The following is a 24,109-nucleotide window of genomic DNA, read 5'->3' as shown; positions in this document are numbered from 1 at the left end:
AAATAGGGCTAATTGATCTAATAAAGTAATAAGTAAATCAAGCAAACTAAACAAGGTTTTAAAACTGACCTTAAAACGAAACCATTTTTGTCACCAATTTCTAAGACAGTAGTTGGTTTGTTAGCTCGTGCCATTATGAAAATTTAAAAATTAAAAATTAACTAAAATATAAATGACCCAAAACCATTCACCGGGTCGAACAACTTGGCAATTCTAACATCCATCAGTGGATTGTTGACTATGTCAACGCTTTTTCAAAATATTCTGAGACAAGCATAAAATGAAACCAAACATTGACCAATTATTGGGTTAACTGAAAGATTTTCAATATCTAAAGTGGCCTTTCAAACTTTGGGGTCTACAATAGCCATTTCAAACTTGACCTGTGTTAGATAAACATGCTTTTATTATTTTATACATTGTCGATGGATTCGTCAACGACATCTATAACATGTCTATTTTTTGCCTTGAAATCGCAATTAGTTTAAATGAAAAAGAAAATAGTCCTCGCATTTCTTTAGGGTCTAAATTGGATTTTTAGTAAAATTCAAGGGTTATTATAGCTAAAAAATCCAGTTTATTTTCACTATCAAGTTCAAATAATTAAATGTTAGTTATGATATTTTGATATTTAAAGCCCAACTAACTAATAACAACCAAAAAAAAATTAAGGTTTTTCTTAAAAATAACTAATTAATCTTTTACAATGTTATGATCTTTTGCTTTCTCTCTTTTGGGAAAAATCTATGACGCTCAAAAGTTATGATACGTTATGAGTTCAGAGCAATCAAAACCCCTCCCGATTTTTTATGAATAGCATTGCTCGCTTGGTGAGGGTCGATATACATGGCTCCACAAACGATAACTCAACTCCACGTAAGCAGGCTTGACAAACACTTTGTATCCATCACTGACTCCTCAGCTCCACCTCGGAAGGTCGGCCTGCAGATAGATCAGCCGGTGTCAGCTCGGCGTATTAGGTGATTTGCCTCCGTCGACCTAATATATACATGGCCCAGCCTCGCAGGCCGGACTGGAAATAGGTTGGTCAATGATAGGTCGGCATGGGAGGTGACCTGACTCCGCCGACCTAGTGAACTATGTGAGGCAACGAGCGACCTCCTCGGTGGAGCAACCGCTTCTGGCCTTTCCAAGATAACAATGCCACATCCTTGGAGTTAACTACCACATTGCCCGTTATAGGTGCGATTGGATAAGTATTTTCCATTTACGTGGAGTCAATCTCTAGGCGTAAAAACACCTCCAAATCAGAAGGGCCAAAGATTTCGGGCATACTTCATGGAGCTCAGCACAGCCTGCCTATATAAAGGGATCCCCTTTCACAAAAGAGGTACACACAATTCAGCACTAACACCTCTCTTGCTCTCAAGCTTTTCATTTTTCACAATTCTTTGTTGACTTGAGCATCAAAGTGCCCACCATTGGTAAAGCAACCCGGATACTCTAATCTCAGCAAAGAACACCACATTGTGCCTCATAAATTGGCATCGTCTATGCAAACTCGCTACACAAAAGCCTAGTTCTCACCTCTTGAAAATCCTAAGCTTAGTGGCATCTTCAAGAAACAACAACACACGAGTTGACACGGTGCAATCACAGGGAACAGGACTAGCCCATGATGCACACTAAGGTCCCTTCTGTTACTATCAGGAAGTTCACCGTGACCCTAACCCTATCTGGTATCCATGCCATGTAGAGCACAAGTGTTCCTTTGTCCGTTGTAAACATGCCTCTCCTAATGGCCAAGCCCTCTGCGGTTCTTGTTAGGGTTGATGGCCACCAATTAGTTTTACAAGCTAGTGTGGTTCATCTATGAGTTAGACATGTAGATGAGAACGTCGGTGGCTAGTTTTGCAACAATGGTTGTGGCGCAGCAACAACACGAGCATCAATAGCATCAACTCATGTCAACAGTCAAAACATGAACCAAAATCTACAGCTCGACGGCCAAAACCAAAACAAGAACCAAGTACCAGATCCACCTTGCCACCATGACGAGATGAGCCAAGTCCAGGTTGAGGAATTGAATAGAGCCAAGCATCGTAGACGTACACATCGTAACATAGGGACAAGCCGCCTCGCCCCAAATGGTATCAAGGAGGCAAAGAAGGAAGAAGAGAAGAAAGACGCAAGTCAGATCACCACCACATCAGCACAGTCGGTGACCCGCACCTCGCCATTGGCCACTGAAATCCTCATGGCCCCACGGCCAAATGATTTCAAGGCCCCAGTCTGGAGTCCTACGATGGAGCAACAAACCCAATCAACCACCGCGACAGCTTTCAGACCTTAATGCAACTTCATGGAGCCAATGACGTGAGCCTTTGCATGGCCTTTTCAACCACCTTCTGGGGCACAGCTCGGATGTGGTACTCGGGATAGGTCGATGGCCCAATTAAGAGTTAGAGCGAGTTCACGGTTCTCTTCACCACCCCCTTCACGAAAAGCAAGCGGTGTCAAAAGTCAGCAACTTGCCTCCTAAACGTGGTGCAGTGACCCGATGAGAACCTGTGGGATTACATCAAGAGGTTCAACTTGGAACAGTTGTAGATGCCAAATCTTCACTCGAATGTCCAAATCAATGCGGCAGTTAACAGTGTCTGACATCTTAACTGTGTCGAGAGGTCATGTTCAACCCTCCAGCCACCATGGAGAAGTTCCTTAACCAGGCCACCGAGTTTACAAAGGCTGAAGAAGTACTCAGGTCTCAGTTAAAACTAAGCAGAAAGTGGAAAAGATCAGAGGATGAGTTACGAAGAAGAAAACAAAGGAAGAAAGCCAGGTCACCGAGGCGCAGCAAGTCCCCACGCAACCAGCAAAGTAGGTCGCCAAGTAGAAGAAGCAGACCAGAGCAACAGATCTTCAAACTGGCACTCTTGCACCGCTCCCATTCAAAACCAGAACTACATCGCACTAAGCGCGAAAAGGGGGCAAATCCTTATCCAAATCAAGATAGTTGATTACATCAGATAGCCACCTTTGATGAGAGTGGACCCCGCCAACAGGAACCCAAACAAGTACTGCCACTTCCACCGAGATATCAGTCACGATACAGAGAACTACCATAACCTTAAGGATGAGATGGAGGAGTTGATCCGCCAAAATTACCAGAACAAATTCATCAAGTAGGAAGACCAAAGTCGACCTATCGACTAGCCAAGAGAAGTGCAACAGTCGAGCAGGGACCAGAACAAGGACCAGCCCCAATGAGACCCACCACCAGTAGAGCGGCCCATCCGAAGCATAATCAACATGATCATAGGTGGGTCCATTATAGCAGGATGCATCATGTCAACTAGGAAGAACTCAAGTCGAGAAATCGTGCACAAGGACGAGAACCTGTCGAGTAACCCTCGAGTGGAGGAGGTGATCTACATCACCGAGGATGATGCCCGTGGGATCCAGTATCCAAATGATGACATCGTGTGGTCAAATTAATGATAAACGACTTCGATGTAAAGTGAATTCTAGTCAACTCCACTAGTTCGGCAAACATCAACTTCCTAAAGGTTTTCGAATCGAGGGAGTTGGAGAGGAAGGACCTGCTCCTATCCAACATCCCCTTGGTCAGCTTTAGAGGAGAGGTAGTATAGCCTCTAGGCAAAATTAAGGTTCTAGAGACAACGGGTTTGCCACCAAACTAGGTACACTTCGACCAGGACTTCTTAGTGGTAGAAACTCCCACACCCTACAATGCCATCTTGGGTCAACCGACCTTGCATGCCCTTAGAACAATGGTGTCGACCTACCATTTGTTGATGAAATTACTAATAGATTATGGAGTTAGAGTGGTGTGAGGTGACCAGCTCGAGTCTCAAAAGTGTTACATGGCAACACTAGATGGGAAAAGCCAAACTGGCCGTCGACGTCAACTTGAACCCACCACTGAAGAACGATGACAAGAGAGATCACCCCATGGAGGACACCATTCGGGTGCCAATCTTAGATACTGACCTTGCTCAAATGGTGCAGGTTGGAGCCCGCCTCAAGGAGCCACTGCGATCTAAGTTGCTAAGTTTTTTAATTCATAATTTAGATGCTTTTGCTTGGTCGGTAGTACTAATGCCCAGCATAGACCCCTCCGTCATAACTTGTAGGTTGAATGTTGACCTATTAGTCAGACTAGTCCAACAGAGGAAAAGGAACTTCGCCCAGGAGCGATGGAGGGTAGTGGACGAGGAGGTAGGAAAGCACCTCGTAGTAGACCTCGTTAAACCCTTGAAGCAAGGCCCTGCACGTCGTTGAGACAATGTACCCTAACATTGAGAAGATGGCCTTCTCGGTAGTATTGGCAGCTCACAAGTTTTGCAAAAACCCGAGGTGTTAGGGTGGCTAATGAAGTGAGTGATTGATGTCAATGAATACAACATTCAGTTTAAGCCGCATCCTGCAATAGGCCTAGGTCTTGCCTGATTTCATTGTTGAGTGCAAGTTCAACACATCAACCCTAGGGGACAGCTCGTTAACACCTTGGAGGTTTCAACTAGTGAGGCACTCGTCCCGACTTGGGACAAAGATCCCTGTATCCTCCATGTAGACGGCGCATCCAACTAGAGAGGAAGCGCTGACGGACTAATTCTCTATGGACCTAGAGAGGACAAATGGGAGTATGCCCTCCTATTCACATTCGGAGCATCGAATAATGAAGCCAAGTTCGAGCCATTGATAGCCAGGTTGTCACTAGCAAAGGAGGTCGGCACAATACATCTCGTCGTCTATAACAACTCACAACTAGCGGTGAACGGGCAGAATGATGCCCAAGAGCCTGCCATGTTGGATTATTTGTCCAAGGTTAGAGAATTGTTGCCAAACTTCCGCTTTTGGTACATCCAACACTTTTCGAGGTGTAAGAAGACTAAGTCGATGCACTCACAAAGCTGGCCAGTGTAACAGGCATTAGGAAGAAGACAATTTACATTGAAAACCTACAACAACCTAACATAAAAGGGGTGGCAGAAGAGGTCACTCCCGTCATGGCAACAAAATCGAGCTAGATAGATTTGTTCATTGACTACCTACGCCATGGGACCCTACCAATAGAATGCAACACATCTCAAAGGGTAGAGCGGCTGACCTCTGGGGTAAGGCACTCGCCCAATATATGCAAACTAAGAGTTACATCCAATATATGCAAACTAAGAGCAGTTGTATCACATGTCATTCATGCTCCCCTACTTGCATTGCTTGCATCCAATATATGCAAACTAAGAGTTACACGAGATCCACGAAGGTCTTTGCGGAGGACTTCTGGGGTAAGGCACTCGCCCAGAAAACCCTACAAAAAGGCTACTACTGGCCCACAATGAAGGTGAACGGAGTGGAGTTCGTTTGGTAGTGCAACGACACACCATCATACCACACCAAAATGCCACAAACCCGAGGTACCTTACTAGACAGAGGTGGTTATTGGTGGTCGCAATGGACTATTTTACTAAGTGGTCGAAAGTTGAGCCATTGGTATCCATCACAGCTTGCAAAGTCCAAAATTTCTTCTAGAGGAACATCGTTTGTATATTTGGACTACCCAGGGTTTTGACATCAGATAACGGGAAGCAGTTCGAGGACATCAAATTCAACAATTTATGTGTTGAGATGGGGATCCAACAAAATTTCACTGCGGTAACCCACCCAAAGGCGAACGGTCCAGCTAAAGTGACGAACAGGGTGATACTGCGCAAACTCAAAGCTTGGCTTTCCCGAGCTAAGCGTTTGTGGGTGGACAAGCTACCCAGTGTCCAATTGGCCTACCGAACTACCACCAAGACGATGACCAGTGAAAACTCACTTCAACTTGATGTATGAGACAGAAGTCGCCATCCCAACCGATATCAAAGTGCCAACCCTGAGGTCTGAAAAGTATGACGAGGAGGCTAACGAGGAGGAGCTATAGACTAACCTCGACTTGGTGGAGGAAGTTTGCGACTTAGCCTACATTCGGAGCACGACATACCAACAATGAGTATCTCGGTACTATAACGGCCAAGTTAAGAGACTAGTTTTGAGTTAGCGACCTGGTACTCAAGAAGGTTACGATACCTGAACCCGGTATCGAAAAGCTAGGTCCGACGTGGGAAGGCACCTATTGAGTCTTGAGGGCGGTCGGTGAGGGTACATACTAGCTCGGTACGCTAGAGGGGAGATAGGTACCTCGTGCGTGGAATTTTGACAACTTAAAGATTATGACTTATGAGGAGTTTGGAGTTTCGAGCTGCACCGACGACAATTGTAAATTATACTAAGTGCAAGAGTATAGACAACTTACTACGGTGACCTGGTCAAACTGCTAAATGAACAAGCGGAAGCATTTTTGACTTAGCCAAAATCACAAGACTTAGTCGAGGAGGTGTACAGCTCGATACCTCGGCTCACATTTTACACATGGCCTATTTTCTAGAAATGGAAAATAAAAGGCACGAAAGGAGGCCCATCATATCCAAGAAAAACTAATCTCTTCATTAAATAGCGCGAAGTACATGGCTGAATTGTATCATGTGATGGGCCGTCAAACCCTTGGCCCATAACCGAATTTGAGCCACCTAAAACATGACTCATGGGGTTGAGATCATACCCTATTGAACCATGGGTTCGGTCCAACTAGTTTGGACCAAACTAGGTCAATTCGGCCTAGGGTTCAGTGTCCAAAACATGCTACAATTCTCAAGATTTCGATCTAAAATTATAATCTTCTGAAAGTCTGATAGTCTGAATCTAATCTGGACAAACTACAAACCTGCAAGAAATTGTTAATCACAAATTGCAGAATTTTTTTTGCAAAAATTTCTACTTCTCCCCCCGCACACTCCAGCATGTCTTCCAATGTAAAAATAGAAAACCCCAATTTTCTATTAATTACATCAAAATTAATACATATGCATTTTTTCTAAAAATAAAAAATAATAATTACAAACCAAAATCAAATGAATAAATCGCAGGGTGCGCAAACCTTGGTGCAAATAAAAAATTCGATCTCATCACACCAACGGCCCAAAAACTCAAGAAATAAAAATATAACAATTCTAAAATTATTGCAGAATAAAATAAAATTAATTCCGGATCAAATCGCCCAAAGACTAAGAACCAATTTCTCAGTAAACTGCAAATTGTGCAAATTGTGCAAATTGAACATTTGGCTCTGATACCACTGAAGGGAAGGGAGATCCACCATGTGGATGGCCGAACCATGTTGGATGGTTGGGCGAAATTTCAAAAATTTCTTTTCTCCCGTCCGGGAATGTATTTCCAGTTTTAGAAAAACTGCATTTTTCAAAGATCGTTCTTGCACCAAACTGGAATAGATATGAAACCAAAGGAAATGAGAGGAATACCTAATATGGAATCCACACAAGTAGTTCCCAAAGTAGGTGTTCACACCCAAAGAGGGTACCAAAACCCGCTTCCACTAAACATGGCGTAGCTTGATATGAAGAAGGTTCAGCAATGCAGTCCTTCAGCAAGAACTGCATCCAACAGGTTGGGTCGAGCAAGGGAGGTGAGTGCGAGTTTGATCTAATATTTTCTTGCAAAAAATCTGAATCAAAACTTATCTCTAATCAGTTCAAGAATGGATGTCAAGTTAGGGTTAGGGTGGCAAGAGCATAAAGAGAGACAAAGAACTGAGAGCTTTGAGTAAACTTGGAGCAGTTCACCCTCCTCTATTTATATAGATTAAACAGTTATTCTCCTAATTCAATTAGGAGCTTCTTGATCCAAATCTTTATTTGGATCTGGACTCTTTAAGTGGATAAGATTTATCTTCTTATCCTTATCTGCTGATCCAAACCCATACTTGTAGCCAAATTCGGCCATGTCACATGACTAATTAAGTTGTCATATGACACCCTCACTAATCCAATTAATCTTTGGGATTTAGGCCCATTAAGAAGGAGGCTCACGTCCCTTGTTAATCGCTGGCTAACTTGGCTCTCTATGTATGGCGTGGGATCCCTAACATTGACCTCATAAAAGTCCATATGGATTCAGCCTAGCTTCTAAAACAAAGCCTAGCCGAATTCACTATTGATACAGTGAACCCTTGAGTCCATCACTATGGTCTCTTAATGGGCCCAACATTTACACTAAATAGTCTTATACTTAATCTCTCAACCCATAATGATCAAACCTTGCCTGACAAGATAGGACCTCTCCCTCGGCTGCAAGGTGTAGTGTTACACTCTCTACTCGGATGGATCCTAGGAGTTAAAACATTTTGCAAACCTTTTTTGTTAAAACATATATTTTGCAAAACAAATCCCAAACAAGTTTGAAATCGACTACCGGCAGTTTTGATTTCCATCAGAGAGAGTGCAGTCCCTGATAATCACCCATTCGAGTGAATTCTCAGACTGCCCCTACATACCCATGTTTTACCCCCTCTAAGGATCTCACTGATTGGTATATCAAAGATAGCCAAATCCACACCAGTGCAGTACCATAATCAAGTTTAGGGGTTAGGTGTAAATTTCCAGTTTTGCCCACAAGTCTACAAGGTCTAGGGCATAACTGGAAAATTTTCTGAGTTCAGTATTTCGAACTAACACACACTACATGTGCTTCGGGTCTCACCCTAGCAGTTGAGACAAGCCTTCCCAACCAACTTGGCAGCACATTAGTGTCAGCCACGGCAGGATAATCTTTCCCAAATCCATCCAACGGCTAAGAACATTCTAAACTAACACGAGTCTCATAAGTGTCCAGTTTAAGGATAATTACGCAGAAACATACCAAATATAACATGAATCAATTATGTACTTTTGTTCATTTACAATAACTGCATATGTACATCATTTTGATTGGAGCTAAGGGCATACACTGTCTAACACGTTTATGGTCCACATCTGCGCTGCAATGGGCCACCTCGGCACTCAGGCGAGCTCCCTCTAATTGGGCTTGCAAGGCCTTTGTATTCTCCTACATCTCCTACTTTTCACGGTTCGACACAGCGGCCATATTCAGCAAGACCTGGCCCATCGAGTTCGCCAATAAAGAAAAAATAATAGTAGTGAGGCTTGGAAGGAAAGGTAAGCAAACATCATAAATGAAGATCACACACTTGTAGGATGCGCCAAGTCATCCTTGTGGCGATGTCAGCAGGATCGAGCCCATTGTTGTATTGGAGGTCCCTAGGAAGGAGGATCCCCCTCCCCACTCGTAGAGCAACCAGAGGATTAGTTAGTCAGTTAGCAATCGAAACATCAATATTAGGGATGAATCAAGGTATCACCAAGCGTGAGGGGCCGATGGTGCACTCATCTAGGTCGACCTGGGGTGACGAGGCAGCTAGACCTGTAAAGACCTGAGCGGGCTCTACGGACATAGGATCGTTGCCCCCCTCGAGGTCGACCACCTCAGGCATACACATAACAGGCCTCTCGGCATCGGCTGATGAGCCCTCCATTGACGACCGAATTGAGGAATCCACCGCCTTCCTCTTCTTTTCTTAAGGGCCTCTTGGCCACCACCAAGAGGGAATTAGCACTCACCATTTATGAGGAAACATAGAGAAAAGCATGAATTAGCCAAGCTAAAGAATATCTTTTGAAATAAAGATAAAAAGCGATGACCAAGCTAACCTACCTATATGACTCAGGCCAACCCAAACAAGCATAGGATCAACTAAGAATTAATTTATCATTAACCGCCCCCAAACGAGGCATTGGGCCTCAAGACACAACTCTTCGTTAAACTGAACCTCAGAAACTTTTCTCATCTCTTGTTGTCAAACGATGTCCATGGACCAACCAACCTAAGGAAAAAATACCTACTCTTGTAGATGGGCTAGAGACCTCGGACACACTTCATTGAGCTCTGAGAGTCTACCTATATAAAGGCATCCTAGCTATGGAGACCGATTGGCTATGGCTCTCAACAAAGGTGAGGGACTACATTTGAAACCACGGTGAACGTCGTGGCTATAAAGGCATCCCCTTTCGGCTCCATTGAGACAGGCTCTCCAATGATCACTGCCTTCTCGAAAACAAAGGTGGGCCGACCTCTCAAACCGGTTGGCTATGCCTAACAAACTGTCATGGCTATGACTTCTCGAAAACATAGCCGGCTCAACTCGCCTCCAAACCACATGAAAAATCAAAAAGCTCTTAAGCTTTTGGATTTTTCACAATTCATCACTCACGTAAACATCAAAATGCCCAACACGAATAAAACAACCCACAAGCTCTGATATTTTTCTTTTACAGCTTAGCTAGATAATCTACTCAATTCAACGTCCGAACTGTCTACCACCAGGGAACACCAAATCTCGAATCATCATCACTTTTATCACACCGGTTCGTTGATTATACATTTTTTCAGGGTATCAGATTTTTCGGTATCATAATTGAATCTGATACGAGTTCAGGTGCCCTTGCCGTGAGCCGTGGGCGGAAAAGACAGATATAGTCGGGAAGAGAGAAGAGAGAACAGGGGGACGTGGATAACTCGGTCCACAGTCCACGTGGTAGTTAATGGAACATCCAGTTATTCGACAGGTGGCGTCGTGTGGTGATAAAAAATAAGAGAGAGAGAGAGAGTAATAACACGGAAGGTGAAGATTGCGTGAATGGGACAGTGACCACTTTTTGCGGATCAAATTGCGTGAATACATTACAATGGGTACTGCCGCGGGGGCCATGCATACCGCCCATCCCCTTGGAACCCTACCAACTCTATCCCCCAACTAAAACCGTGAACCCACAGGTCCACAGCCCTCTAATTGATAATTATTGCTGTGCCCCTTACTTTTGAATGAATTGGATGAAGTGACGTAAGTAAGCTTCAGGCGATAGGAATGCACGATTGAGTATGGGGGCTCTTCTATTCTCTCTTGATGCTAAGCTGCTACTTTTGAATGAAACCTGCTGCCGCGCTCATGGCTCAAAGCTCAATTTGAACATCTCATACTCGTACTGATACCCTCGTCGTCTGTTAAAATAACTTTTAAACAAGCAAGGGGAAGAGAGAGAGAGGGAGCGCGAAAATCTTTTCGAATCGTCTTTAATTGTTTCAAACCATTATTTTGACCAAAGAATTTTATTCAATAAAAGTAAGTGGTCCCTCTCCAACCCGGATCAGCCCTGGATCGTACAGGGCAGCTTCTACTTTTAACTTCTGGGTTGGGTTAGGGTAGCCTGGAGCCTCTCTTTTCCAAGATTAGCGGTGGTATCCAGCTGGCTACAGATGACGGACGTACCTTACCACCAGGCAGCAATTGCATTCCTGGTAAATTGACGAAATTACCCATTGTCCAGACGATTGACGAAAGACGAAGATTTCGAGTTTGGAGAACCAAAACACAGGACAATGAGCGGGAAAGCCGTTTACTGTTTAATGAGTCGAGTGTTAGGCGGTTAGGTATTTTCCAAAATCAGCCGTCCCTACTATATTTGTACGGTTTCAACATTTACCGGCCGGCATGTCACCGGAGTGTGGAGTGTAGAGGTAGAGGAGGAGGAGAAAATGGAGAATGCAACCGCTGGAGGGTGGACACATTTGTGGAATCTGTTCCACTTTACTGTTACGGACAAATCAGGGTGGGGAATGCTCGTGCATCGTATCTTGATTCCCGGCCTCGGGTTCCATCAAAATTTCTTATTATTTTCTACACCACCTTTTGTTGCTTCACTCCACTCCAGTACTCCACTAGTTATGCCACTCAGACTTTAGACCGGTATAGCCGGTATAGCTGAGGTCGCTGCAAGCATGTAAATGAACTCTCTACTTCTAATTGTCCGTAAGACTCGGTTTGGAAGGAGTACAAATACAAACATGTAGAGTGCAAAACTTGTATATATTTGCACCGTACATATTTGTATTCCTACTCCTCCTGAACTGAGCCTAAAATTGGAGGAGGTGCCACTCCCGCCTTTCATTCACTCCATCTCCATACTCCATATTATCTTTTTTCTTTTCTTTTTTTTTCTGTTCTTACTTTTCCTCCACATTCACAGGTAGTCAGAGACTGTTATATCTGTAAATTCACAGAATCCATTGGCAGCTGTCACTCTCAATTATATGCATGCATGTAAAAAGGAATAGGGTTTCTTGCAGATAAGAGCAACTTTTTGCTCTGAATATCAATAAAAGATAATATTTTTATAAAATAACAAAAACAAGCTAATTTTTTTTGAAAAATATCAACGAAGGGTAATAACAGTGTACATCGTCTTCCTCTTCCCTTCCATGATGAGGCCGGAATTCACTCTGCAACTTTAGTGATTCGTCTTAAGCTTTCAGTGACTGCAAACAAGTAGAGAACGGGCTAAAAAAATTCAATCGGAAGTGAACACGTCATCGATTCGTACTGTTTTCAGATTACAACAACTAACGTGTTTACTCGTAATTGGGTTTCAGATCCGGAATCCTCATGGTTCATGCAAACCGGATTAACCAAAAAAACAAGTGTTCAAAGCATTTCGAAACGTCTTAAACGTGTCGATATAATGGTGTATGACATCTGGATAACGATGCTCAGCAGTCAGCACCGAGATTAAACGGACTCGGACAACTCGTTTTACTCGTTCACTAGTCGCCCCGATAGGATACACCACAACTCACCCACTCAATCCTGAAAAAGAGTGGGGCAAAACTCTTCAAAGTCGTAATAGACAGAGAGATATAAAATTCTTTCATTGCCTTTGATCAATCATATCCAAATGTATTTTAGAAAAAAAAAGGAGGAAAACGAATAAAGAAACCCTCGTATGTATGTATTGAAGAAACATTTAACAGGATTTCAAGTCTTAAACCGCTGGGATCCTGAACAGACCAGATGGAATGCTCGTTAATGGCAAAGAAAATGAAAGAAAGTTGGAAAAATCAAACCTGCGTGATTAGGAAGTGATCTCCAGCTTCCGTGGCCGTCTTAATATACTCAACGAGAATCTCATTACCAGAGCTGCAGAGGGAATTCCGGCCTCTATCACCAGAGGAAGGGCAGAGGAGGACGATGAACAATGTCATTTCCCTTCGTTGATATTTTTCAAAAAAAAATTAGCTTGTTTTTGTCATTTTATAAAAATATAATCTTTTATCGATATTCAGGGCAAAAAATTGCCCTTATCTGCAAGAAACCCAAAGGAATAAGCTGCGCTCACAGTCATAGTTTTGGTGGCCGGGACTTTGCCAAATGCCACCCAATAAGCAGCACAGCAGAACTGCAGCCTGAAGAGACCGAGAGAGAGACGGTCTCCCCTGGCCCCTGCTGCAAGGGACTTTCTTTTATTTAATCTATTAGTCGTATCGGGAGCTTCAATGCCTGAGCCATACAGGATACAGCTAAGCAAAAAGCTGTAGTGGTGCAATTTAAGCGAACCCCCATTTAAGAGAAGCCAAGCCAAACATGAATGAATACAACCACATTCCGAAGCCGGAGGGACGATTACTTCCAGAATTTAGAAATGTGATTGTTCCGGAAACAAGGAAGCCATATATAAGCATACAACGGACAAAGGAACATCATCCCCCCCTCCCCAACCTGTTTTGCCCGTTTTAAAGAAGTGGGAAGAAAACGCTGATTACCCCCCATATACAAAAGAAGAAACATCAACATCCACAATACATACCGACCCAGCAACAACGGCACCGTTCCCGCAACTCCACCGCTTCGCTTTCGGAACTAAACAAACAAGTTTAAAGTCAACGAAACGACGAAGACAGTATCTGACTGACTCCACGAGAAAGCCAAGGCAAGAGAATATGGGTGAGTGTGTGGACGACGCTTCTGATGGACTCCGATTGGAGTCTTTTGGGAACAAAACACAAACATCCCGAGGCCCCCGCCCCATTTGGTTCTTTTATCAATTAAAGTCATTGAACATAATTACATCTCGTAAAGCGTTATTTGACTCGACCAGAAAGATTATTGTCATAATACCCACACCGTAATCCCAGGCTTCCAGAGAGCCATACCCACCACCCATGTAATTATCCATTACACAAACAAACAATGCATTGAGACACGAGACCAGATCAGACAAGTTTACGGAAAATAGCAAAAATAATGGCCACACTCCCCACTCATTCTTCTTAATCAGTCGACATCCATGAACATGGCCCATCGCAAGATGCTTAATACTTACGCAAACCCATACAACTCTCTGAGCCTCGATTTACCCACTCCTCTCTCAAACCCTTTACAAAATTAACCCTTAACTGTTAACACGCAATGAAAAAAAGATAAAACGTATAAAAACAAAGAAAAAAGAAAAATGCAAACACGAATGGCAGTTTGGGACGTCGATTAACGGAGATTCCGCTTTGGGTGAAGATAAAAGAGTAGTTGCTACTTGCTAGCTGGTTGGATGACCCGGAAATATACACCACGAAACATGATAGACCTGACACCGTTTTTCGAAAAGGTTCGATGAATTCATCACCCTCGCAAGTTAATTATCAAAATACTCAGTCCACGTCCAATCTATCCGCTTTGGGTGAAGATAAAAGAGTAGTTGCTAATTGCTAGCTGGTTGGATGACCCGGAAATATACACCACGAAACATGATAGACCTGACACCGTTTTTCGAAAAGGTTCGATGAATTCATCACCCTCGCAAGTTAATTATCAAAATACTCAGTCCACGTCCAATCTAACAACCAATTCCAGACATAGAACAAGTAAACAACTACAATATTCGGTTCAAATTCCAGAAATGAAACGATTGATTTTTTTTTAATCGCAAGAATATAGTATAGAAGCAGCCACAAGTAGGAACAGGCATTTATAATGGCACACTTGGCCAATTGCGGAACTGGCAGTAAAATCTATCTTATTATACTAAAAGACCAGACAAGAATACAAATGGACACATATTCGTATTATTATCAAATTTTCCGGAAATGGTAGCCATAGCCAAGGCGTGGGATGAAGTTCACGCATCGACATCCTTCTACAAAAAAAATAGAGGCCCATTGTCTTCCGCTCTCTTCCCAACTATGATTTTACAACCAAAAACACAACTTCAGAACGACGGACTATAAACCACTTCCCACCAAACCGGTTTAGATGGCATCAACTGACTTATTACTCGAAAATTTTATAGGACAAAAAAAGCCCCAAGGCCATTTTCCTCCACCCCGGTAATTGGAACTAGCCAAACAACGAAAACGCTGTATATCTTTACTTGTATTACAAAACAGGACTCAACTTATTTCAAAAACATTTCTGCATTAGTTTTCTCTTCCCAATCAAATTTAAAGATTTCACTATAACCAACTAACTCCTAAACTACCAACTTCTCTCGCCCTTCTTAAAATCTGTTGCTTCAAATCTTCAATTGCTTTTTCTTTTAGTTGTTTGACCCCTTTCAAACAGAAAACACAAACACTATCAGTAGATTAGTAGATGCGACGAAATGCTGACACGTCAATACGTCCACTCTTGGGGGAGACGTATATCATGGTTTATGGCTGTTCCCTGGGAGCGGAAGCTCCGCTTCGGTTGAGGGAGATGGGCATTACTCCGAGTAATCACCGGATCTGCAACTTCCCACCACAAAAACAGGGGATGTTAGTTCCATTTCCATATCTCAACAAATTATTAAAACCCATTACACACAGACCACAAGTGATTACCATGTTCAGGAGCAGCGAAAACTCCGTTGAAACGCCGATGAGCACCAATGTCGTCGAAATTCAATTTCAAGGCCTGAACAACTCTGGCTGGAAGTAGAACCGTAGAACATGCTGATGCACACAAAACAAGGAATAATCAAGAACTTGTATTACGAAAATAACATTCGACGCCTCAAGCCAAAGAAGAAAAGATTGAATATCCCTCTCGTCAAAATACACCTCCAAAATTTCGGAATAACAGAAAAAAGAGACGGCAGAAACAAATCACACGAAAGGCCATAAGAGAAACACCCAGACCCAGTATCGTAATATTTTACCATAGCCCCAGACAAGAACCAATTCCAAGATCCTATAAAACATTTCTAATCTAGAGCAAACAAACCAAACATTACTGCAACAAAAAGGACAAGATGACCAACATGATCGAATGAACAAAATGGGTTACCTGCTTTTTTCCGGGAGTCGGCAGGGCTACCTATTCTGCGAGGCAAGAAAACACCGGTTCCACTGGACTCCCTTCTTGTACCGGAGGTCCCAAGGAAAACCGCTCTCATACCGGAACCTGCTTGTTGTGGCTGCTGCCGCAGAGGCGGCCATGCAGATGAAGATAAGCCCAAAGGCCGCCCACATCTACCGTTACCAAAACCAGGAGCAGTTCTTGCTCTATTTTGCGGCTGTTGATGCGTATTCTGAGGTTGCTGAGTGGTCCCAGCTATCTTCCCAGGTCTTCCCCAAACGGTAGGGCACTGTTGCTTCAACAAGTGTTGCTGCCTCAGCTGGTGGAACTGTATTTTTGAGAAAAAAAAAGGCACACCCAAGACTAATATCAGTTAAGTGAATTAAGACGGCAGGCGTTCGGTGCCCATTTAACAAGAAAGGCGGAGAATGTTTACTTGATTCGACTGCAGGTGCTGGTGGTTAAGAGCCGGGTCTGAGTACAAGCCGGCACTGACATTGGGATTCTTCACCGGAACAGGGACTGGAGAGTGCTTCCGGGGAAGACCCAGGAGCCCACGTGCTTGGTGGTTCTGTGGCATCTCATCGTTCATCCTCATCCTCACTACCTGCCCCGCAGCAGCGGAAAGCAGATCCCACGCATCTTCTTTCCCATTCAACGGCGTGGACGGTGGCGAAGAAACCTGTGAAGGGCCGTTGGGACTTCCACGGCTCGAGCCCCCACTACGACCCGACCAGCTTCCAACTGCGCACAACGTTGATTGCGGGGAGCCAGCCATAGCCCATGTCTTGAAAATCAGTAAATAACCCCAAAATCAGAAGAAGCTCACAACAGAGATCGTAGCAAGCAAAAAAAAACACGGAGATGGAAGGAGGAAATTGACGGACCTCGGAGGTAAATGAATCAGAGATGGCATACCTTATGGTTGTCGGTGGCAAAAGGGGCAGCAGATTTCTCCTCATCTTGCAGCATGGAATGAGCCATCTGCGTAGTTAGCCCAGCCAAGTAGTCCTCCTCGTCACTCTCGGTTTCGGTGGAACCCACGACTGACTCAACCGGGGAGCTGAGAGCCGACGGAGATCCATAGCATGCAAAGGCGTAGGGGAACTCAAAAGGAAAGAAGGACCCAGCTTCGGTCTCAGAGGAAAAGCCCTTGCTACCGTTATTGTAGTTGGTTTTCTCCATGAGTATGTCGTCGTCAGTGAGAAACTGAGAAGGAAGCCAGAACTCGCCGTCGTCCAAATCCTCCGCCATTACAGAAGGCCCGAGAGGGAGAAGATAGAGACTGAAAAACACGAAAAAGTCGGGATAGGTTTTGAAGGCGTGAGTAATGGCGATTGCTGCGTCGCGAAGATTTAATAATAACCCAGTTGGGTTTGCTGGATTTTGCAGGCCCAGGGCCCCGCTTCTAAAGAGGGGGAAAACTTACAAGTAAAAGGAAAAGGCACCCGAGAGAAAAAGAGAGAGAGAAGGCCAGGACCAAGCCACCGCACTCACCAGAGAGGATGGAAACTGTAGAAGACAAATAACTGTGTTAAGGATTCCAAAGTTTTCCAAGGACAGTTTGGATGGGTATCATTTCGTTGTAGGGTTGTGCAGGGAATGGATAGTTTGGATTTCGAAAATAGATGGGGAGACGAGGAGAGAGAGTGGGTCTGGGCCAACTCTCCGCAAATATTTATACGCAGACTGAAATACATACTTCAATACGTTCATAGTTTCATACATACATACATATAAAACAAATAAAGATATGTGCACAAACCCTGGAAGGTTGAAACGGACATTTGTCCTTCTGTGCCGCCACATGGCTTGTATACGAATCCCACGCATAAATTATAGGAAAAATACGGATACACAAAATGCAGAATTCTAAATTCCAGCCCCTTTATAAATAGCCCTCTCCCCCAATAAATCACATCGTGCCGACGGTCAGGATGCATTCCTTTACTTTGCGCCTAGTAAATTTTGATCTGAATTGATTGGTATTTTTTCCTAAATTATAATACCCATTACCATCTTTACTTCACAATTTTACTTTACGCTTACTATTACTTATTTACAGTTTTATTTTTTACATGAAAAAAAATTACTTTTACATATAATCATAAATTGATAATGGGTCCCACGTCACGCACGATTGAGGAAGTTATGGAGAACCATGGGAATGGAGAGACCGGATCTACTTCTTACAGAGGGCGCTTCACACGCACCTTCTATCATTCATCGGAAACATCTCCCGTCTTTATAAATTATTATTCACGGCAGATGTTCTCAATGCACGGTAGATGAGCCTATAAAGCGCCCATTTGTGAGGAACAATCCCGTCACGTATATAAAACACCTTTTTTTGGTGGTATAGATAAAAAACTTGTGAATCTCAAATTACTGACGTGGCAGCAAAAATGCTCTCGTTTTGGTGTTAGCATTTGTGGTAACTCGCTGCCTCACTGCTATGACCGTAAAAGACTGAACAGTCAGACTTAACGATAAGAGAACTAGACCGATTCACACGGGCGGGCCAGCTAATTTAATTTGGAGGAACAGTTAAAAGGAGCGAAGGCGCGAAACAGGAACCCATTCACTTTCTATACCCGCGCCCCACCCACAGTAAACAGCAGCCGCACATCTCTCAATGCAGGATTGCAATGCGCGGCAGATATGGTTCAGTGGGTCGCTGATCAAATCAATTCTTTTTTTCGTCAAGGACGAAGCCAAGGGTGAAACAGAACTCATTGCCCATATGGTTCATAGGGTCAAATGGTCTAACTGTTTAGGTGAATGACGATTCAAAAAACATTGGTGTGGCCGTATGGGTATAAAATAGTGGGCAAAATACGATTTGGCAAAGAAACAGCACTAATGTTGTCTGGTGATTATGTGGTTTGAAAAATAAGTACTTATTGATTTTTAAGTATTTATTTGAATAAATAGTTATTGTTGTAGATCAACGTCTTCCCCAACCACTTGTACCTATTTTAAGTACTTATATTGGGGTGAGATTGGCGAATCAATTCACCAATAAGTACTTATTTTAATGGAAATTACATTTTTATCTCCTATTTTTATACATCCGTATAAACATTAGATTTTGCATATTATATTATTCATTTCAAAGGAACTTGCCACATCACTATTTCAAGACATACATAAATTCACATGTAACATATACACGTGGCATTAATACAATAACAATAATAATAATAATAATAATAATAGGGATTATGCAAGAAACAAAAAACATCGGAGAACACAAGTCTATTCGGCTAATACATATTACCCAATCCATTATGCAATAATATTTAAAAGTATTATATCACCAATTGTTCTCAATAATTTTCCAAAAGATCAAAGCAAAATTCAGAATATGCAAAAAAAAGTAAAAAAAAAAATTCAACAACTACATATTTTTGGTGTAATACCCAACAAAAAGATCTATTTATTCAAACATACCATTATACACCCGAATACACATATAACATTGCATCGTCATTGAAAAATAAAAAATAAAAAAAGGGTTGCACTAAAATATACAAAAAAAGGTAAATAGGTATAGCGATTAATGGCCGATAATTTTCCGGTGAGTTTATCGTCCAAAGAAAAAACAGATTTCGAAAAAAAAAAAAAACGTAAAAAAGAACAATGTTAAAATAGTTAAAAAAAACAACAAAATAGGGAGTTTGAATGCAAGAGGAACGAATGAATCTGGAAAAACGACCCAACCGCCTATCGTTTTTTGGCCATTTAAGAAGTCATTGGTCGCCCTTCTCGTTGCTACCGCCACTGCACTACTCAACCTATGTGAATGGAGAAGATCTCCATTCGAAGGGATAGTTAGGGGATTATGAAATTTTTTAAGGATTGATTCATCCCAAATATTTTGAATAATCACTTAAAAATAACACAAATATTACTTGTTTTTTAAGTGGTTATTATTTTAAACAATCACTTATTTGACAAAGAGGAATATATGCTTATTTTTCAACTATTATATGATTTCAACACTTATTTTAAGTATTAATTTAAATAAATACTTATTTTAATTAAATTCGAAATTGGCTTTTGTAAAAAGGGAAATTGGGCCTACTACCACTCTGATCCCCGAATTTTAAAATGTAACAATTTAGTATCCAAACTTTCAAAACGTGCCAATCCAATATATGCCCTTAACGAATTACCAAGTGGCATTTGAAAAGATACAAATACCTCTCGAATTGCATCTATTTCTCTTTTTCAATCACCCAAATATTGACAAAAAAATGAATAGTCACATATCCTTGCCTCTCTTCATTAAAAACTGAATACCTTAAGTAAATAGCAACGAAAATCCATCTCCCCATGACTTTCAAATCATCCAAAGCTATCAGGAAATCAAAAGCATTACTTTCTCTTCCGACCAAGGGAATTTATGATGATAAACAGGAGCTATGAACAAATAAACCGTGTCTAACCATCCTACAAATTTAGCTTCTAGCTCTGTTCCTTTTTTTTTCTGTAGCTTCCGCCACTGGGGACACTACTAAAGACTTCTGCAACTTTCACCTGTAATAACTAAACAATGTAAAGGGCGATCACCAATGCAGCTACACGTCCCTTGTAGCGCTCATCCGACCTCTCCCCATTTCACCAATATCACTTGATTATCCTCGTCATCGGAAGCGCTAGACTTGTAATGGCAAGTTAACCCACCAAATGCCCTGCACAAAGACCCTCTTTGATTCAAAATATCCTTTCTCTTTCTTCTCCGTAATAATAGCCTCCCGTTGCTGTCTGAAATGGAGAATATCTTCAATATGGTGTTGAGAATATTGGCTAAGTGTTATTAGGGTTCAGTCTTAAATAGTGTTTTGTTTTTAAGGATAATTTTGACATTTAAAAAAATTTAAATTGCACAAAGCATCACGTGATAAGATAACTGATGGACTATTAACAGTAGAGACTAAGATGGTGTTTAGTATGGATGTAGTTTTTTGAAGAAACAGTGCCAGGATCAACATCGGAGATGCGTTTACAAAAAACACATAAAAAGTTAGTTGCTCAGCATTGGAGATGCGTTTAACAAAAAATGCATAAAAAAGTTATTTGGTTGAGCCATTTATCTAATAAATTTCTCTCTCGAAAATTGTGTGAATCATTTATTAAAATAACACCAATTTTGATGTTTTTTATTTTCAAGACCAATTTTTCACAATTTGGCTTATATGGCGCCCAATGGCACTGAGGTGTAAAAAAACCGTACAAAACATTAAAAGCAGATTGTCTCATTTTTTAAGACAAAATTATACAAAGCGTTTATCTTACAAATGCCATCATACCAAACAACCTCTAAGTTGATACTTTTTGAAAGTTTAGATAAGAGTAACACATTTGAAAGTTTCAATACTAACTTAACATTATCCCAAGGGTATTAAAGTGTAATTTTCCCATTATAATTTAAGAAAGGGCATGTAATGGGAACGAGAAACACTTGCTTTGTATTAATTAGCTTGGGGAAGGGCTTTGGTTTCCGGTTTAAACTATAACTAGTAACATGTACGTGTATTTTGCATCTTCAAAACAAAACTATCTAAAATTCATGAGATAATTTCTTAATTATTATAAGTGAGCAGTTTTTGGAATAAGAATAAAGTAGTTATATGCTTTTTTTATGCCTGTTGTACAATACTTAAATAAAGAGTAAAAATGTGTAATAAAAAGTGTAGAAAATGAGTTATTGGCTCTTTTATTTGTAGTATGGGTATAAGATTTATCGTCAGTCAAATCAAGTCAAAATAGGATTTACATACTTCATTAGCGAAACGCAAAAACACTGTTATTTGTCTTTTATAACCTTTTTGTCCAGGGTAGGCTATTGTGTTCGGAGGCCGAGGTGCTTCTTCCTTCCCGTACTAATAATAACCTAAATTTAACTGTATCAGTGTCACAGTCCCAGTCCGAGTAATGCGCAGTACTGGGCAGTGCAGTGAGTAACATACCCCGGTTAGGATAGGATAGCTTCCCTTTTGACAGAAAGAGACTCAATGCTGCGCTTGCAGATCTCCACTTTGGACTTTGGAGCACCCAACCTTATTCCTTAGGTCCCCACACAAACAACTTCAACTTTAAAACTTAATCTACAACCGAGAGAGAGAGAGACGGATTGCTACTTGTTAATGTTGCGACATCGAACACCTGCACTGTTCCTCGACCCCACTAATTTGCTTCTGGTCCCATTTCTTAGGTAGATTATGTAAAGCTTTCCTCCAAAAGTTGACAACAACAATTTTGAATATCTTATTCACAATAATGCTACCCATTTTTACCCACAAGGACACAATACAATAAACCTTGACATTGGGAACGCTTTTTCATGAATGATAAAGTGAGATGTTTCAATGTGTGGCGGTAATTCTCATAATAAGAAAATATAACATGGATAATAAATTGGTGGGATTAGAATGATACAAACCACACCCTAAATAATTAATCTACATTATATCGTTGTAATTAGTTATTTTAAATTATAGATAAAAATATGTAAATTATAGTAAATTAAAATTAAGAGTGGATTCGAGTGGAGTTGAGTCAAGTATCTGATTATTTAAGTTTGGCTCGCCAAAATTATATTAAGTTTGAGTTTAATTACAGTTAGAGACTTGAGTTTGACTTTAGCTCGGCTCGAAAGCTCGTACATTCGAACTTATCTCGACTCGATTCGAGATCAGTTGTGAGCCAAGTTATTTATAAAAAAAATAAGAATTGTAAAGAATTATTTATTATTATACATAAAAATAAAAAAAAATAATATATATAATATTATTATACAAACAACAAAAATTATTATCTATATGTATGTATATATGTATGTGATGTTGCTCAATCCAAGGTGGTGTACAAACTGAGGAGATCAACCAGATAGTACTTGCCAACAAGGCAGTGCCAAGCGACAAGGACGAGGCTGCGCTTCAAGACCTGTGATCAAGAACGGAGAAGTCAGAGGCCCGAGGAGTTATCCCCGGGTAGGTACTCAAGTCAGTAAGATGTGATGGATGGCCGGGCCAAGCTATAAGGATGCTAATCTGGGCAGAAAAGCAATATGGGTGTTAGAATTGGAATCCTTTACCTTGAGCATGGAGTATCTCTTTATAGCTGAAGGTCTGTGTCCTGGTCGGATAAGGCTTCTGGGGTTGTCGGGATAAGGTTGGCCGGCGAGGTATTTGGGATAGAGTCCTATTCCCCGGTGGAATTGTCTTCCTTACTCATCCTTGTTCGTAGTTGATGATGCGCAATCTGGCCGGTCTTAGTTGTCAACAACCTTGCTTCTGAACTGAGTAGCAGGGAACCTGAAATGGAGGAGATGAGGAAGCTCCGGGGGGAACCTGGTGTAAAGGCTCCGAAGCTTAAGTTAGAATCATTCAAAGGCAAGATGAAACCAGATAACGCAAAGTTTGCATACCTCCTCTTTGGGGGAGTGGAAAGCCTTTTATAACCACCTCACGCACTCACTCCTAGACTCCTGTCAGGTCGGGAATGAGTATTTCCGTGCTTCTGCCAGTTCGGGCGTCCTCGCCTCTACTGGGGCAGAACCGTCACTGCTCTTTTTGTCGGAGTCGTCTCTGTAACTGGAGGTAGTGGTGGCAGGTGATGGTGGCAGGTGGCCGTTTGTAGTGCGGCCGTCAAGCGTCAGATCCCAAGTCAGTCAGGTGCGCCGCCCCTGGATACGGACTCCTTCGGTGTCAGGTACGGTGTGGTTCGTCCAGTTCAATGCTCTGGAAGCGAAGTGCCTGGAGCGGTGCGTGAGGCGGTCTTGAGTTCGGATAAGGGGGGAGGTTCCGAACTGTCATAAGACGGGGCAGTTCGGGTCTCTACTTTGTGTGACTCGGGGCCAAAGGGAGAGTTTGGGCTCCTCGTGGGGAGTTCGAACTCTACGTAGGGAGTTCGGGCTCCTCGTAGGGAGTTCGAGCTCTAAGTAGGGAGTTCGGGCACCTTGTAGGGAGTTCAAACCGTTGGTCTCTTCCCTTTGCTGTTTGTACCCTCGGTACACTGTTTTAAGTGCCGAGCTACTTGTTTTTTGCCACGTGACGTGAT

The 24,109-nt window shown here is 42.1% G+C and overlaps 1 protein-coding gene and 1 long non-coding RNA gene across 3 annotated transcripts; both read right to left on the bottom strand.

Moving 5' to 3' along the window:
- Window positions 1-12,053: 12,053 nt before the first annotated feature.
- Window positions 12,054-13,524, bottom strand: LOC148868832 (uncharacterized). The gene is made up of 2 exons (XR_016106910.1): window positions 12,838-13,524; window positions 12,054-12,580 (listed from the first exon to the last, which is right to left on the bottom strand). It is a non-coding gene; the product is annotated as an uncharacterized LOC148868832 (long non-coding RNA).
- A 1,207-nt stretch (window positions 13,525-14,731) lies between these two features.
- LOC148868831 (uncharacterized) lies at window positions 14,732-17,758 on the bottom strand. Of its 2 annotated transcripts, none has more exons than XM_088970533.1 (5): window positions 16,961-17,758; window positions 16,479-16,829; window positions 16,031-16,370; window positions 15,586-15,696; window positions 14,732-15,489 (listed from the first exon to the last, which is right to left on the bottom strand). In XM_088970533.1, the coding sequence occupies exons 1-5, from the start codon at window positions 17,294-17,296 to the stop codon at window positions 15,377-15,379; spliced, it is 1,251 nt and encodes a 416-aa protein (XP_088826659.1). In that variant the 5' UTR covers window positions 17,297-17,758; the 3' UTR covers window positions 14,732-15,376. The 2 variants fall into 2 exon arrangements, with proteins under 2 accessions (XP_088826659.1, XP_088826658.1); XM_088970532.1 differs by having other exon boundaries at window positions 14,732-15,495; window positions 16,961-17,693.
- Between the last annotated feature and the right edge of the window lie 6,351 nt (window positions 17,759-24,109).

Source organism: Nelumbo lutea, chromosome 2 (assembly GCF_056320005.1).
Source record: "Nelumbo lutea isolate HS-2025 chromosome 2, American lotus-T2T, whole genome shotgun sequence".
Lineage (NCBI taxonomy): Eukaryota > Viridiplantae > Streptophyta > Magnoliopsida > Proteales > Nelumbonaceae > Nelumbo > Nelumbo lutea.
The sequence above is the reverse complement of the archived record's forward strand: the minus strand, read 5'-3'. Positions and strand labels throughout refer to the sequence as shown.

Excerpts from the sequence above, each read along its gene's own strand:
- LOC148868831 (XM_088970532.1), bottom strand. The coding sequence starts at position 17,296 with ATGGCGGAGGATTTGGACGACGGCGAGTTCTGGCTTCCTTCTCAGTTT. Across the intron at positions 16,371-16,478 it reads AGCACCTGCAGTCGAATCAA|TTCCACCAGCTGAGGCAGCA; the intron begins GTAAACATTCTC and ends TCAAAAATACAG. Across the intron at positions 15,496-15,585 it reads TTTCGCTGCTCCTGAACATG|TTGCAGATCCGGTGATTACT; the intron begins GTAATCACTTGT and ends TGTGGTGGGAAG.